The sequence below is a fragment of the Suillus bovinus genome (assembly GCF_016758785.1).
Source record: "Suillus bovinus strain UH-Sbo-P2 chromosome Unknown EDB93scaffold_41, whole genome shotgun sequence".
Classification (NCBI taxonomy): domain Eukaryota; kingdom Fungi; phylum Basidiomycota; class Agaricomycetes; order Boletales; family Suillaceae; genus Suillus; species Suillus bovinus.
This window is the reverse complement of record NW_024542097.1, coordinates 141,091-156,365: the sequence shown is the minus strand read 5'-3', so window position 1 is coordinate 156,365 and position 15,275 is coordinate 141,091. Positions and strand designations below refer to the sequence as shown.

At 47.7% G+C, this 15,275-nt stretch overlaps 5 protein-coding genes across 5 annotated transcripts; 2 read left to right on the top strand and 3 right to left on the bottom strand.

Annotated features, from left to right (window-relative positions):
* Nucleotides 1-952: 952 nt before the first annotated feature.
* EDB93DRAFT_1088199 (fungal hydrophobin) lies at nucleotides 953-1,365 on the top strand (the record flags this gene model as incomplete). Its single annotated transcript, XM_041446115.1, has 3 exons — nucleotides 953-1,057; nucleotides 1,113-1,274; nucleotides 1,324-1,365. The coding sequence occupies 3 exons, from the start codon at nucleotides 953-955 to the stop codon at nucleotides 1,363-1,365; spliced, it is 309 nt and encodes a 102-aa protein (XP_041306152.1).
* A 995-nt stretch (nucleotides 1,366-2,360) lies between these two features.
* On the top strand, nucleotides 2,361-4,472 carry EDB93DRAFT_1155448 (Zn-dependent exopeptidase). Its single transcript, XM_041449860.1, has 8 exons — nucleotides 2,361-2,608; nucleotides 2,740-3,094; nucleotides 3,152-3,318; nucleotides 3,377-3,661; nucleotides 3,687-3,770; nucleotides 3,824-3,963; nucleotides 4,020-4,170; nucleotides 4,233-4,472. Exons 1-8 carry the CDS (start codon nucleotides 2,603-2,605, stop codon nucleotides 4,296-4,298), a joined length of 1,254 nt encoding a protein of 417 aa, XP_041306151.1. The 5' UTR covers nucleotides 2,361-2,602; the 3' UTR covers nucleotides 4,299-4,472.
* A 141-nt stretch (nucleotides 4,473-4,613) lies between these two features.
* On the bottom strand, nucleotides 4,614-8,606 carry EDB93DRAFT_1241416 (general APC amino acid permease; the record flags this gene model as incomplete). The annotated part of the gene is made up of 20 exons (XM_041451873.1): nucleotides 4,614-4,697; nucleotides 4,757-4,851; nucleotides 4,904-5,006; nucleotides 5,060-5,121; nucleotides 5,173-5,246; nucleotides 5,301-5,359; nucleotides 5,418-5,590; nucleotides 5,644-5,764; nucleotides 5,814-5,895; nucleotides 5,947-6,080; nucleotides 6,126-6,208; nucleotides 6,368-6,382; nucleotides 6,404-6,467; nucleotides 6,528-6,582; nucleotides 6,819-6,870; nucleotides 6,924-6,988; nucleotides 7,034-7,146; nucleotides 7,294-7,349; nucleotides 8,374-8,440; nucleotides 8,583-8,606. 20 exons carry the CDS (start codon nucleotides 8,604-8,606, stop codon nucleotides 4,614-4,616), a joined length of 1,581 nt encoding a protein of 526 aa, XP_041306150.1.
* A 1,349-nt stretch (nucleotides 8,607-9,955) lies between these two features.
* EDB93DRAFT_1338200 (uncharacterized protein) lies at nucleotides 9,956-13,384 on the bottom strand (the record flags this gene model as incomplete). Its single annotated transcript, XM_041455384.1, has 7 exons — nucleotides 9,956-10,088; nucleotides 10,149-10,288; nucleotides 10,345-10,933; nucleotides 11,442-12,213; nucleotides 12,267-12,936; nucleotides 12,977-13,270; nucleotides 13,298-13,384. The coding sequence occupies 7 exons, from the start codon at nucleotides 13,382-13,384 to the stop codon at nucleotides 9,956-9,958; spliced, it is 2,685 nt and encodes an 894-aa protein (XP_041306149.1).
* Nucleotides 13,385-14,500: 1,116 nt separating this feature from the next.
* Nucleotides 14,501-15,275, bottom strand: EDB93DRAFT_1251941 (uncharacterized protein; the record flags this gene model as incomplete). The annotated part of the gene is made up of 3 exons (XM_041453222.1): nucleotides 14,501-14,702; nucleotides 14,766-15,188; nucleotides 15,247-15,275. The coding sequence occupies 3 exons, from the start codon at nucleotides 15,273-15,275 to the stop codon at nucleotides 14,501-14,503; spliced, it is 654 nt and encodes a 217-aa protein (XP_041306148.1).

The following is a 15,275-nucleotide window of genomic DNA, read 5'->3' as shown; positions in this document are numbered from 1 at the left end:
TTCTTCCGATGCAGGCGGCACTTCTCAAGTAATCATGTTAGCGAAGTTTATTTAGTTCTTGTGATCTTGTCAAAAGAATTATGTGATACATTCGAACAGCAGGACAGGTTCGTGACTTGCGTGTGTCACAATTCATCGCTACCCCGAGGCTGAGCGTCCTGAAGAACAAATAACCATCATGGTCCTGCCAGTGGCACCGAGCTCTGAATTTATGGTGCGAACGCAACATACAATACATCTTCCCGTTTCACATGATGCCAGGATCTCGACCGTCCTCTCTGTCAAGGTTTCTGAGTATAGACGTTTTTGTTTTGCTTTGAATTCCCGAGTGGCTGACAATCACTGGCTTAATATTGTGTCAAATGCTGGCGATCCATCATGATCGCGACATTCGCATATTTTCATCACAATATATCTCAGGTCAAGATCGTTCGAGAGTTGACACTGTCGCCCTGATATGCACTCGTCTTTCGAACGTTGCGTTGCATATATGCCATTACCTGCACTTTATGGTCTCAGTGAGTCCGCCATTGTCGGCACTTATAGAGTCTCGTCCCTTCTTGAAAATTTACAATCGCGCATAAAATTTGCTAGGCTCGTATGTAGTTCCCACCAGCCATTGTTGAATCCAGACTCCAGATCAAGATGACCCGCCTATCAATGCGTGATATTAGAGAAATCAAGGCACGTGATCATACGCGCTGCGGCGTTTTATAAGTTATAGTGTTTTACGTTCTTGAATTTCAGATTCGACCGCGGCAACATGATGTGTGGTAATACTACGTACCCCGGAACTATCCCAAACAAATTCAGGCTGAGCTCTGAATCGTATAAAACATGGGCTCTGAAGACGACTTTTACCATTCCTCTACTGCTCTCTCAACAGCCTCATCAGACGGTCAAACTCTTAGTACTTCTTAGCCAACCCTCTTAATCCTCTACTCTCTCAGCAATGTTCGCTCGCATCCTTGCTATTGTCTCCCTCGTTGCCTTCGCTGTTGCCGATGCTGGCCAGTGCAACACTGGCAACATCCAATGCTGCGAGAGTGCTACCACTGTATGTGGATACATCTTTCGTTAGCAATGTGAGATGACTGACGAACGGTTTGCAGGTTCAGAAGTACAACGCGAATGCCATCAAGAGTGGTCTTGCGACTATCCCTACTGATGTTACCGGCCTCGTTGGCTTGGAGTGCAGCCCCCTCATCGTCGTGGCTGGCGGTGCAGGCTGCGAGGCTTCCCAGGAACCTATGTGCTGCAGCAACGAGGAATACGTACGTGCTTTTCATGATGGTCCATGATCGCTTAATGATTGTGGTTTAGAACGGCGTTGTGAACGTTGGCTGCAGTCCCATTAGCCTCTAGATACCCAGCATACATGCACTTGGTGGAGAATCAACTAATATAGGGTTGGAAGGTCGTTCATTTGACTCATCGATACCCTTTTATCCTGGAGGATCATATTATTGAATAATAACTTGTCTATTTGCTTTTCTTGTGTGCTCATGTGAGGTTATTGTTCAACTCAACTAGCTTTCAGGGTGTATGGGCGTCCGTAAACCAAAAGGGAATGTACCTAACCGTTTGGTACGTCCCCTTTAAACAAACTTCAAATTTCTCCGGTTTAACTGTTAAACGGTTAAACGTTAAGATTTGAAATTGCTCCGTTATGTAAACCACATGCTCAAATAATTTTCAGAATTCCGGACAGTGAGAGACTACATTAGATGACCACAAAGGACCAATAACTCTGCTATGCACCAGTACCGGGTGTCGACTTCCTCTCTTACTCGCGCTCCTGAGGGTCATGGAACCTCCTCAGACTCCCATTTCATTTAGATTTACTCAAGCATGCGGCACCACCAATTTTTGCTGAACACCCAAGACCCATACTCATTGATAAGTCAAGGTTCAGTCGTGATGCTGGTGTTCGCAACGTGCGTAATCAGTAAGGGGAAATCATCCACCTTGTTGTGCTGTGTAGTTCTGCGCGTCATCAATCAGCTAGCCATAGTCGTCAAAAGACCACACTGAGATATGGCTGACCGCTCCTGGAGATGTAAATGTCAGTCAGGAGTCGATTAAACGAACTCCGAGTCGCTGCTCAGCCTAAGACTAGCCGTTGCGCCAATATTAATACAGGCGCTTGGCCTTCCAGGATGAATTTTCACCCATGCTCTAGCGCAGACGGTACAGTTTTCTGTGTCGGTTAAGAGACTCTGTACGTTTCCACCGAAAGGCAAGAAAATGTTAATACTACTGCTGGAAAGACAATCGGGGGCGGTGTAGTCAATGTCACGTGCACCAGAATTCCAAAGGCAAATCCCACGCCCAACCGCGATGCTGCTGGTGATGATAACGATGATTTCGATTCGATATATACGCGCAGGGCACAGTCTTGCATGGACCATAGCCTGCTCGCAGTATCTCTTTGTATCGAGTTCATTTAACTGTGTCCATTGTGCCCTCGGTGGTATTCTAATATATTTAGCTAGCGAAGACAAGGATCCGTGGAGTCGCAACGAATTCGTGGTAGACATCAAGTGACACACCGCAGGGCCAGATGCTCATCGTAGCTGAGGCGGCCTGATTTTTTCATGTCATGGGGGTATGTACTTGGTGCGATCTGGTTGGGTGTGAAGAATTACGGCTGTGGCGGACCGGGTGTTCCCCAAGGCCGAGACTTGTCCAGCCGTTCTCCAACCGTTTCATTCTCTTCACCACCTTTAGACAATGAAGACATTCACCGCATTGTACGCGCTCCTTTCTGTTCTTTTTGCATCTGCTGCTGTTTTCGATCAGCCGCCGCCTCAGGATGTGCTCGGAAGACCCACCGTTGATACTCTAGATCACCGCGACGCTTACATAGAGGAGTTGCTTGCTACCCACGCGGATGATCCTGTACAAGTTATGCGTCTTCTAGATCCTGATAACGCGTCAGAACTAGATGCGCCACGGTTGTTGCAAGTTTTCGGGGCCGAGGCAGTATGGATGACCGAGGGCGACAAACTACGTCTTCGACAGCAGGGCCTCGGGTTCATCGACCTCACCGATCATCAGAATTTGCACGCATGTCACCGGTCTGCTGAAACAAGTATGTGCTCCTCGTACTTCTATTTCTATCCTTATTAAGCTGAGAGTCGAACCATAGCATGGCCTGAATTACGATATCAAGAGAAGGTGACCTCCGTCACCAAGCTTCTCAGCAAGGACGAGATGAAGAGAAACTTGAGAAACTTAACTTCGTTCCACAACCGGTATTATCGCTCGGAGCTTGGTGTCAAGAGTTCACGCTGGTTGTACAACCAGATTCTGGACGTCAGTGTTATCACACTGAAATCTTCGAACTCATGTATATAGTAATTCGCTTGTCCAGATTGTCTCTGCTGCCCCTCCTGGTGTCCGTCTCTCAGTCGAGACGTTCACTCACGTATTCCCTCAGCCTAGCATCATTGCTCGCTTTGAGCCGTTCTTTGGACGTGCTTCTCCTAATCCGACGATAGCCCTTCCTCGCATCATCGTTGGCGCTCACCAAGACTCCGCAAATTACCGCTTCCCTTTACTCCCTGCACCTGGAGCAGACGATGATGGTTCAGGAACGGTCACAATCCTCGAGGCGTTCAGAGCCCTTGTCCAATCTGGATTCGCGCCAGAACGTCCGGTCGAGTTCCACTGGTATGCCGCAGGAAGAAGGTGGATTATTAGGAAGTCAGGAGGTTGTGTCCGAGTACAAGCAATTAAAGAAGGAAGTAGGCGCCATGATTCAGTTTGTGAGCATAAGAGTGATCCATCCATTCTGAACTGAGAATTAACTGAATGCTAGGACATGACTGCATATGTACCAAAGGGAGAAGTTCCCGTTGTGACATTTATCTCGACGGACGTCGATTCGAATCTGACGAACTGGACGATGGCGCTTGCAGAAGAGTACAGTGCATCTGTTGTAGGCAGCGCAAAGCTCTTGTAAGTGCGGTACGACCATTTTCGCAGTATTCTTGGCTGACTGAACCTGTTTCAAGTGCTGGTGCAGGCTCAGACCACATGTCATGGTACCGAGCGGGGTACCCTGCCATATTTGCGGCGGAGGGCGATCCGTTCAGGACGTTCAACCCGTACATCCACACTTCAGGAGACAAGATAGACCTTGCCGACGGAGAGTTTTCATTTGAGGTGCGATATCTCTCACTGATGTATATTACGTCGTGGATCATTGACTGTTGGAATACGATCAGCATGCTCTCGAATTCGCAAAAGTTGCTGTTGGCTTCGTTGTTGAGCTCGGTGGATGGGCTGAATAACTTGGTAGAGATGATGTCATAGCTACCAATGCTGAGACTTCCTCACATTGAGGCGACGCAGCTCTTAAATTTTTTCACATATATATTTCCTGTAGACTGATTGTTCGCGTACTTGAGGATATGAGCACTTCAGCACTGGCACACGTCACGTTCGAAGCAAAGCTTGCTTCAGCTCCAGGAATACGGATGGCAACTTTGCTCCTATTAACGTATCAGCGTAGAAGTTCATTGATATGAATACAAAAACAGGTCGTGGTCTAGCTAAATCATCAAATTACAGGAATACTCTATATGTTCAGCCGATAGCGACTTCGGTCAAAAAAGTACCGCAGCAACGTGTTGCCAGAAGCCTTTCGGAGGAATCTCAGGACGTTCTGTTTCTTCAAAGCTGGGAATACCCTGATTAATTAATTACAAGTGAGTCCGAGTCCCAGGTAAAGCTGACGTGTCATGCGCACCGTAGAAAAGTCCATCTCATCCAGTTTCCACATCACCGTGCCTCGTGTGACTTTCCAGAAGAGAAATAATCCAATGAATACCGGGATGTTAAGATCTGTGATCATTGGTCAGAACGTCATCCTATCAGGAGAGAAGGACCAGCCTACATGACGTCAAGAAAGTAGAGGCAACAAAATGCCAAAACACGCTATATCCATTTATTAGGATAAATATTATACACCAGAACAGGCCCCAGACGGATAGCCACGGCTATAAATTGAAATGAGTGACTTTTTTTATGCGTTTTGGTGATCTTGCCTGACTTGTAGGGGATTCCAGTAATGGAGTTTCTGTCGGTCGATGCCTTGGTATCGCAGTCCGCGATCTGTATAATTCATTAGGTCATCGATGATCCACAGATACGTCCGGTGCTCACAGAAACAGATGTAAGTTACATTGATCGAAAGCCAGCCGACAAAACCACCCATTACAGAGAGATGCTGGAACCAGCTAAGACGCGACGTGAGCCACATTGCGAACACGAGACGACCTATTGAAATTCACTTGAACACGGTTTCTGCACCTGATGATATATTCATCAGAGACAAAAATGCGAAGACGCTCTGTTGATCCAACATCAGCGGCTGTGGTACTTGGGACTAGACAAGCGTTCATTCATACCGAACAGAGCACCGCCACGATAGGCACGCCTTTCTTCGTACAGATAGTGAGGAATCTGGGTGCTTGTTTACGAAGTGCCAAACCATAGAGAATGCGCGAAGAACAAAAAAGGAACGAGTTGCCAGCGGAAAAAGCGCTAGTTATGAAGCCTGCATTTACTACAGCGGGTAACACTACGTGGCAGGGGGAAATAAGGCACGACTTTATGGAAAGGCAAAGGACACACCTTTTATTCCTGAATTCTGCATCGCAATCACAAATGGAGACTTTGCAGAGAAACCATTTCCCGTCAGTAGGTCTGGGCTATTTGAAGGTACGATGAGTCCTGCAACGAAAACGCCGAGAATCTACTGAATTGTAAGGGGCTATTCATCGTAAGAGATCATGATGCTCAACGTAGAAGATGAGGATTCGGTAGAAAACTCTGCGAATAGCTTTGGAAATATTCCTCCGTGGGTTCTCCGTTTCAGATGCTGCACTATCGGATTGTTAGCGAATACATATTGGGCCAGAATGAGATACGACATACACAGCTACTATCTCTATTCCCTGGTAAGCAAATGCGGCTTGAGCGATGACACTCAATATTCCAAGGAAATTATCAAGTGCGGGATACCGAGGTTCAAATCCAGGTCCAGCAAAAACACCCGGGTTATTCCAGTACTTTGGACAATTAGCTCACCAGTCCGCTGATAAACCAGTACCTACTTGAAAACCAAGTCGCTGGTGATTCGGTGCTCCCCCGAGGTCGATGACGAGGCCAACGATGATGAGACCAGTGATCAGTATCACTGTCAAACATGCTGAGTTTGCTGTACAAATATTTGCAAAAGGACGGCTTACACTTCATGATGGAAAGAGCAAATTCGGCTATTCATCCTTTAGTACATAAATTGAAAAGCATGATGGACCTACTTTCTCCGAAGTATCTAAGATTTAGGAATGAATACACGTGACACAACCGGCTTCAACGACTCACATTACACCAAACACATTGGTGGCACATATCAAGATGCATATCACTACAGTATAAACTGCAGCGTGATGTGACTAGAAGAATCCCGACTTTTAGGACACGACAGGAACGCCAGAAGTAGTTTAAAAACTCACATCCCACAAAGAGATTAGTATTTGTGCTCCGGATATTTCCACGGGAATGTAAAACCTGAAAATAACGATGTGAATCACTGAATGGCTGGGATAGACTGTATAGACCTACGCATTAGTCTTATAAAGGGGCAATCATGATATAGGCACAGATTCGATGAATAGAGAATAGAACCTTACAAGAAAATAATTCTGACAAGTGATACTTGATTAGCTATGATCAAACATGATGAGAAGCGAAGATATGCACCCAACCAACCTACAGAGTACAAAAGATCAGTCGGAGGTTGATACTTAAGCAGGCCACTCACTGCAAATCCCAATGCAGGATCTACCCAACGAGAGGCTGTGTAATGGCAAGTTGACAACATTCGAGTCTAAAAAAGGAAATGTACGGACCGAAGTGAGGAAATGAACCTGATATCGGTGCGAGGGAGGTCATCTCCCCAAGTGAACATAATGACCTGGCTGAATCAAGTAGGTGGGACCCGCACAAATTGCAGACTTACGAATACGCTACAGAACCAACAAGGGCAAACGCAATCAAGGCACCGAGTGGCCCAGCTGTGCGAATGGCTCCCCCTGTACCTAGAAATAGTCCTGTACCCAAAGTACCAGCAATCTTAAAAAGATGTCAAATAAATTCAAAGGCAAGGCATTCGGGGACTTGCAGCTATCCTATGATGAGAGAAACGAATGACAACAAAATAAATAAGAAAGCTGATAAAACTTACATTTGTATATGTCGTTGCTTGAGCCTCCGTTTCACCAGATCTGTGGAAGTAACATCCAGTGGAAGATGACTATTTGGATCGATTTGGAGTGCTTCCACGTGAGTAACATTATTTGATTGTTTGCGGCGCTCTTGGAGCCTATATCCTTCCTGCATTGCGACACGGTGAGGTTAGGGGAGAGTGTTGGGGAAGTAGGAGTCGGCAGGGTATCGCGTCATTGGACTTGTGTTCGAGACTGGATTTAAGTGAAGCGCTTAGATACAGCATTGAGTTGCTGTATCTATCACCGAGCTCCACATCAGAGACCGTAACTCATGCCTGATGGAGTATTCGTCGATAAGTTGGCCCCAGAAGGTAATATCCGCAGTGTCCGCCGGTTAAAACTCGGCCCAATGCTTATCGTCTCGGAATTTGAACTGCGGTTGGGCACTGGTTGAGCACTCGGAAGGCCAATTGTAGCTAGCCGCCCACCATTACCGGAGAGGGACAACTGTGTGGCAGTGTGCGAAAGTTAAGTCGCGACGTTCTGGCAACAACGTTACTCAGGACCATACATCTTTTCAACTGATATGTGCAGGGCTACGTGCCCATCATAATGCACAGGATATTCTACAGCAAGAAATGACTCCATACGAGAGCGGCTGAGGTGACTATCATGAAAGGCAATAAGTGATGGTACGACAAAGTTCAATTAAAAGTTAACTCCGTAGCTGATCTATGGTGCTGCGTGGCTGCTGACACCGTTCATGCCTGCGGGGTCTATTCCAACGCGATCCACTGTACCATAGGGAGAAGGTAGGACAACTCGCCAAGGCCAGTCGGTGATAGAGACCCGCTCGTTTGAAGCAAGTATGGAAAGACCTGCATTAAAATTGTTGGTTGCTAGAAGTGAGAAACATCATTCCCAATCCTTCCTGTGTGCGTGGCCCTATCAACGTCTTAATGTTAAGTGAATTTTATGCCAAATTTGTAATCGTAGGTCCTCTGACCTTCGACCACGGAATGATTTGTACATCCCAATAACTTTTGGATTCTCAGCATCAGGGGCTAGATCTCGGAAGAAGAATGGGACCCATGCATTTCACACGGGGCCAAGATACGCACTGGTTGCAGACGGGGGCATTGGCGATGTAGCTTTTTCCAGTGCACGGTTCCTTTCGGGATGCAAGAAAGCTGGCTAAGCTTCCAGGCACTCACGTCTGATGGCCGGTGTGCGCTTATGTGAAGCTACAATGTGTTAAAACTGCCGCGGTTCATTGATATATGTACCGCTGGACGCAATCCGACGAGGCTAGTTGCTTCGAAGTTGCTCGAGATGAAGCACAGCGTTCTCCCAGAGGATAGCCATGGCAGTAAAAGGCACGTTCAACCCTTTAAACCCGGTCACCACGCAAATAAGGATCCACGTTGGGCAATTTCAATGGCTTTATTAAATCAGCTAGACTGTGATACGGGTGACCAATCCCTACCTCTCGATCAACCCATCCCGTCGGGCTTATCCAGCATGGTTATCCCCTGTTGATGCTGTCGAGCCCGCAAAATCACCACGACTTCATGTTGAAAGTATCGGCGCGGTCATATTTATCATCCTGGGAAGCTTTATCTTGCGGCGCTATCTGCCAACCAGAACTTACTTTCTATGACAAATGGGGTATGAATGCGTGAGCTCAAGAATGTAACAATGGTATTATGGTCGGTTTCGCTGTGATACACTGTCCTTGTAGAGTGAACTCTGAGATAGGGAGTCGGGCAGAGGGATACAATAGGCTGTGTTTTGACGAGGTAAGCTGAGAATTAGTCAGCGCTAGTGCTTTTTCGAGGTGGAAATGGGCACATCTGTGACACCACTTGGTCGGTCCTACTTCAATCCCAAAACCACATTGTGGAAGAAACCAACACCTGAGCGTCTACCAGGGAGCTTGACACCTGAGCGCGTGATCGAGGGTCATTGCAAAATCATTTTGGGCCTTGCCTAGTTGCAATATACTGAGCGTTCAAAATTTCAAATGATAGTTCAATTCGTCGGTGGACAAGAGGTGGAGAACCAGTGGGGGCCGTACAGAAGCGGCCGCAGCTGTGCGACATGTGAATGGCAATGAGGCAGTTCAACGCAAGCAGGTCAACCTCAAGGTGGGGCGGGGACGCAAGCGTCCCGACGGAAAGGTAAGGTCACTACTGGTGGGACGGGAGCAGTTGCTTATGAAGTTAGGTGTTGCGGATTGTTTTTCAAGTTTAGTCTTGGTCGTCTTTCCTCCCGTTAGTCATGAGCTAATCTACTTGCTTTGGTGTTTTTCTCTAGAAACGGTTGTGGGCTTTACAGACTGGTTCACACCTAGAAATACAGCTTCTCGAGTTTACAATATCATCTCCATCTTCAAATGAGTGGGAGCCTGACAGTATGTACATCCCATATGCCCCAGACTGTGAATTCACAAATAACTATGAAGTTCGAGTTGTCATCGAGAACACAAAGACAAAAGATTCTTCGACGCTCGTGGTGCTATAGTCGTTGGCTAGATCGAATGCGAATCGACGATCTTGCTTGTCTTTGCATTTGACTTTGCATACTTATTTTAAAATCATATCCACATCATGTGAGTTATCTGTACTTGAAACTATTGCTTGGCATACATTGTCCTGTGCAATGAGAATGATAATCCTGACCAGACAGTCTCTCCACGTGTTTGACGACACACATTACATGATAGTGCAACCGCTGCCCGGTCGATTCTCGCCGTGGAACGTGCCATGTTTGCTGGCCATGTGCGCATAGATGGTGGTGCCACCGGAACAGACGTTCATGCATTGCCAGCAAATATGACTGTTGCACCTGTACCGGAGCGAATCAATGAAATGCAAACAAAAACGGGGCGCATCTAGAATAACTTACAGTGTGCAAATTACATGATTGCAGCCATCCGCTTTCTCGATCAGTGCTTGACAAGTTGGGCATCTCTTCACGCGCCCGCCACAAGCTGCCAGCCATGCTTCCATTTCTCGCTCCTCCTCAGCAATGCGTCCGGCCTGCTGCTGTTTGTTTTCGGCACAGGTCATGCCGTCATGGGCGTCATCATGGCACGACGTACATGTGTTTGAGAAACATGAAGGGTGCTGGGGTCGGTGGAGCGGTAGATCTGATTACAGTCTGGTGTCTTGCAATATTCCAATTCCTGCGGATGCCGAGATATGTGCGCATGAAATGCTACTTCCAGTAGGCGGTTGAAGGAAGTTGGAGGAAGGAATTGTTGGATAGTGGGAATAGGAATGGGGACTTTACACTGGCTCTCATCACCCATGCACGTGAGCGGAAACTGACCAGAATCCAAGGCGGATGTCAAGAAATGACGCATGCAAGGAGAACAGTAGATGTGTCCACAACCAAGAGGAAGCGGGGACGATATATTGTCATAGCAGATCGGGCAGGACTGCTGTCCTGACGGGTCTGGGACAATCTGTGGTTCACAGAGCGAGTCTTTGATCAAGCGCTCGAGGGCATATCGACTTTCCTCGCCACCAGAGATTGTGATTCTCCGTGTTGTAAGGCTGCTATTGAGTTCGACGGGGATTGTACCCTTGGTGTCGGAAATGAAACTGACGCGAGAGTTAGAGAGAGTATGATAACGAGCGGATCGGGATTCAGAGTAGAGGACTCTCAGAGGGATGGACTGCGTGCATCTAGTGGGAAGATAAAGATTCTCTGTTGAAAAAAATGTACATGGTTGTATTTAAGTTGCGAGAGTGTAAGGGTCCTCGCTGTTACGAGATTGAAGGTTTTTGTGAGACGGAAAATAGGTGGCGCTGCGCCTGACAGGGTAGAGCTGCGGGAATGAGTGAGGGTACGAAATATTTGAATGAAGGTGGTATTAGGTGGCTTGCCGTGCACAGGAATAACGAAAGTTTCGTAGCGGCTTGACTGTTTTTAGGGCAATAGAGTGAAAATGAGACGAATTAACGAGAGAAAGGGTTTGTGAATGTCCAGGGTTTCGTATGAGGGTGAGTGAAGGACCGATCTAGTTGTCGACGATAACGAAACATGAAGGTAAGAAAGGAGGATGTATCCGCGTGACTCGGATGCGAAGCGTAGTGCTTCTTCGCATCAGTGAGTCACATGGCTGACTGGACACGTGTCCTTATGTCTCGTTGAGAAGGTATAGTCGGGGTGTACAGGATATGCGATCCTTACAGTGTAGATATGACAAATTTGACGTAGTCTTCGCCAAAAGTTTCCTTCAACTCTGGGATTCCACGTGCAAGAAAAAATCGAACAGATTGCTTCGCGAGTACTTTGGTATACTCAAGGGACGAGAGCTGCTCTAGCTTGTTCTTGATTAACTCACGAGCCTGTTCAACAGCTTTCGAATCTCCATAAACTCTCAAAACCTGTCGTCTCCAATCCGCACGTACGAATGCCCCTGTGTCGTCAAAAATCGAACGTAAAAATTTGTTGTTTGAATATCCGAGTCTCCTGTGCCACCCTTCCACCTTGGCACCTGCGTTCAGACTTTCCGCTCTGACTTTGAGTGCGCCAACGGCTTCTTTCTTGGAACCAGACAAGCACATCCGGACAACGGCGCCCTGTTCATGAATGTGCAGCATACACGCACGCTTGTCTTTGATGCCATCAATCAAGGCGTCCCACAAAGACTTTTGTGCCCGGAACTGCTCAGTAGAGATAGTGATCGAGTACTGTGTGGGATTCGGGAGCCGGAACCAGAAGGATACGTTCCCGATGTGATGCTTAAGGAGACGGGAATGTACCGCGTCCGCGTCCTCCCACGAAGAAAACAGCGCATGGACCATAACAATACCATCAATGCTCGGAGTGGGCAGCAGTGGCTCCAGCGACTTGAGGGTTCCAGGAGAGATGTGTTCGATATCATCCCATAATGTGGCAGTAATATGGCCGACGTCTTCGCTGGGCACTCCACCATTCACCCTCAACCGTCTGACACTATCTGAACCAGAAAATGTTTAGATTCTTCTTCAGAGACAGTGGTAGGAAGGAAACTAATTTTGACTGAGTTGCGGTGGAATGTTGGCACGAAGCGACTAGGTGGCATGGTGTTGACCTCAACTTTAACCCGGCGTCCAGAACACATCTGACGGTTCAGTTCCTGCGCTTTCGCAGTAGCATTTACCGTAACAGGGTATTCTGCGACATAGCACACGGATGGAGCACGCCAGCATATCGTAAGGACATTATTGTCACGTTCAGTCGCCCCAGACATACTTCCGGGACTGTTGTAGCCTGACACTTCGAGAGTCAGAACTTCGTTCCTAAGCTCAAAGCCACCGAGGTCAAGCGAGAGTTCTTTCCCAGACTCAGCGTCTGTGATAATTCTAGCACGCTTTCCACCACTTGGCGTAGGTTTGACGCCGACGAGGTGGAAGCGCTCTCGATCAAGACCGCGGTCCGTGAACAACGCATTGATTTCGTCTTCCTGCACATTAGGAGGCAAATTTGCAATATGCAAGGTGCAGCACTCGAATCCAGTGATCAGGTGGGATAATTCAAGGCCTGCGCTGAAGGTTACGATAGACCCAAGTACAACGCTCTGGATTGTCTTCGCGGCAGTGTCTTTGGTAATCTCGGCTGCATGAGCCTCCACAGCTAACTTTTGTTTTGTTTTATTTTGTTGGGGAATATCATCTTCAAGATGATCCTGATGGTCGCCAAGCTAAATACAAGGAAGAAAGGCACCCGAAATATTCACGTACTTTGATGCTATGCGGGAACCGGCATTTAGCGCCTTTTGTGCACATCCCAGCCTTCCAAGCGCGACACACTTCGCCACCCTTGGAACTTCGGGATGGCCCAACAGACTTATGACCGGAATTCTCCGAGGAAGGCTTTTGAGACATGGTGCGCTGCACCTGTGGCTGAGCCGTCCTAGGATGGCGATTCTGTTGGCCATTGTGCTGATTAAGACCCTTCTGGTCTAATGGACGTTTGACAGTAGTATGACTCAATCCAGCGCCCTCAACATGCTGAGTGCGTGCTAATGCGTCACCCTGTAATGACAAGCTTCAGTACATAACCCAGACTCCAAATTCCTGAGCGAAAACTTGCCTGGATTTCGTGGCTAAACTTGCACTTCGCTCCGTAACGACAACGACCTTGGACATGATACTGGCACGACATAATTGTAGGAAAGAAACAAGCCCTGGATTCGAGTGCCGACACCTCGTGTGTACAGCATGTCTGCACCGTCCAAATTGTTCAAAACAGGGTATTATGGAAGCATGATAGCCGGCTAACAGAGTGGGTGCTCTGATGGTGGCCGCAGCGTTGTCAGTACAACAAACTCTTTGTAAATAAACGCCCATGTCCATAGCTACTGACCAGTATATGTATATGTAGCTCAATGTGCTGGATGTTGTCTCCTCTGTCCAAAGATACTTAGCCACGATACTGATCCATATCGAAGAAGCTGGACTCCACATGGAAGTGGGAAAGAGTAGTTTCTGTTGTGATAACTCCGACTCTTCGAGCCTTGTTCAAACTTCTCTTAGGGTAGCCTCGATTCAGCTTCATGGATAAAGAACGCCTGGATGGCCGGACAATCGAAGTCAAAGTGCGAACGATCGGAAAAGAAGTTTGCGTACTAGACGGACGGGACACGTACAACTTTTTGGTTCAACCGCCAGGAGCATTGACAGTGGCTTAATCCTTGTCGAAGTCGCCAAGCACTAGTTACAACGCATCCGGCCCTCCAGGTTCCCTAGCTCTCTCCATGTGCCCAGGCAGCGAATTGTAAGTTACCAACCCATCCATTCACTCACTCACGTCATAGAATAAAGAACCGCACGGTATATGAAGGTCTCTATGACATGGCATGAATTCCACGGAGTTACAGTATGAATGCCTTCATACAGTTTACTAAGGCTATTTAAAGTAAGATTTTCAACGTTCTGAAACGATTTCACAAACTAACCTCCGTCTCCACAAAATCACCGACGACCCTGCCGAGACCAATCGGTTCCAATTTCTGGAATGATGCCTACTTCACTCGCATCGACGATGCAGTGGTAACGGCCACCAGCGCGTACATTGAGCGGACGGCCTTGGGTTAATGCCGTATGGATGCACTGTTGAAGTGTCATCTGGGTATGCTGCGGCTCGTCCATGTCAAAATGTATGGGACGCATGTCTTCTGGGCAACGTTCGCTGCAAACAGGCGTTAAGGGATAACAATTGATCATCCCACGGAGTACGGCAGGGTCCCGCTCGTGTAAGATCTCTCAGTATTTAGAGTAAGCCCAGGAGGTCTGGGGGACAGCGACATGAGATGGAACTTCACGAATGTTTACGCGTGAGCTGTGTGGGAGGCGCGAGAGTGCTGGATGAAGGGAGTGGGGGTTGGGAACAGGGGGAACAGGAATGGAGGGAGGAGGGATGTTCGAGCGACCAGCGCTGGACTTGGTGCGAATACGTTCTTCTTGTCTGACATTGCAAGTATGGTCGTCAGGGATCTGCAGTACATCTGCTGAAGCTTGATTAACATACCTCTGGTTTCTGTGAGAGATGGGCAGGTAGGCTTGTCGACTACCTGCATCCAAATTATGGATAGACACTTGGCACCTGAGATTCTTTGAGTTCAAAGAAAGCGCTCTGAAACCGCTGCGAGGGAGGCCCTCAGTTTGTTCGGGGGAATGGGGAAACTTGGGCAGCAAGTCCGCGTGTGGGTCAGAATTTGCGTGAGTTGGCCCATGGTAGTAGGTGTGTTGCAACAGTTTTCCGTGATAGACCTCGAGCATCCCTGGAGCTTGCTCAACGTACACGATGTCGGACTTCTTAAGAAGAGTCTTGCCACGGTATGCACGTTTGGAAGAATCGTCACGAAGAGGCTCGCACTTCCTCTTTTCTGAAGAAAGTCCGTATGGCATCGGTCTAGAATGCTTAAGCGACGCATTCTGGTCGTCGTTAGACCTGAGGGGTATTGATTAGTACGATGACAACGAGTAGAACACAGAAACGGTCGACTCACTTTTGGAAAATCTTCTTGAACGAATTCAT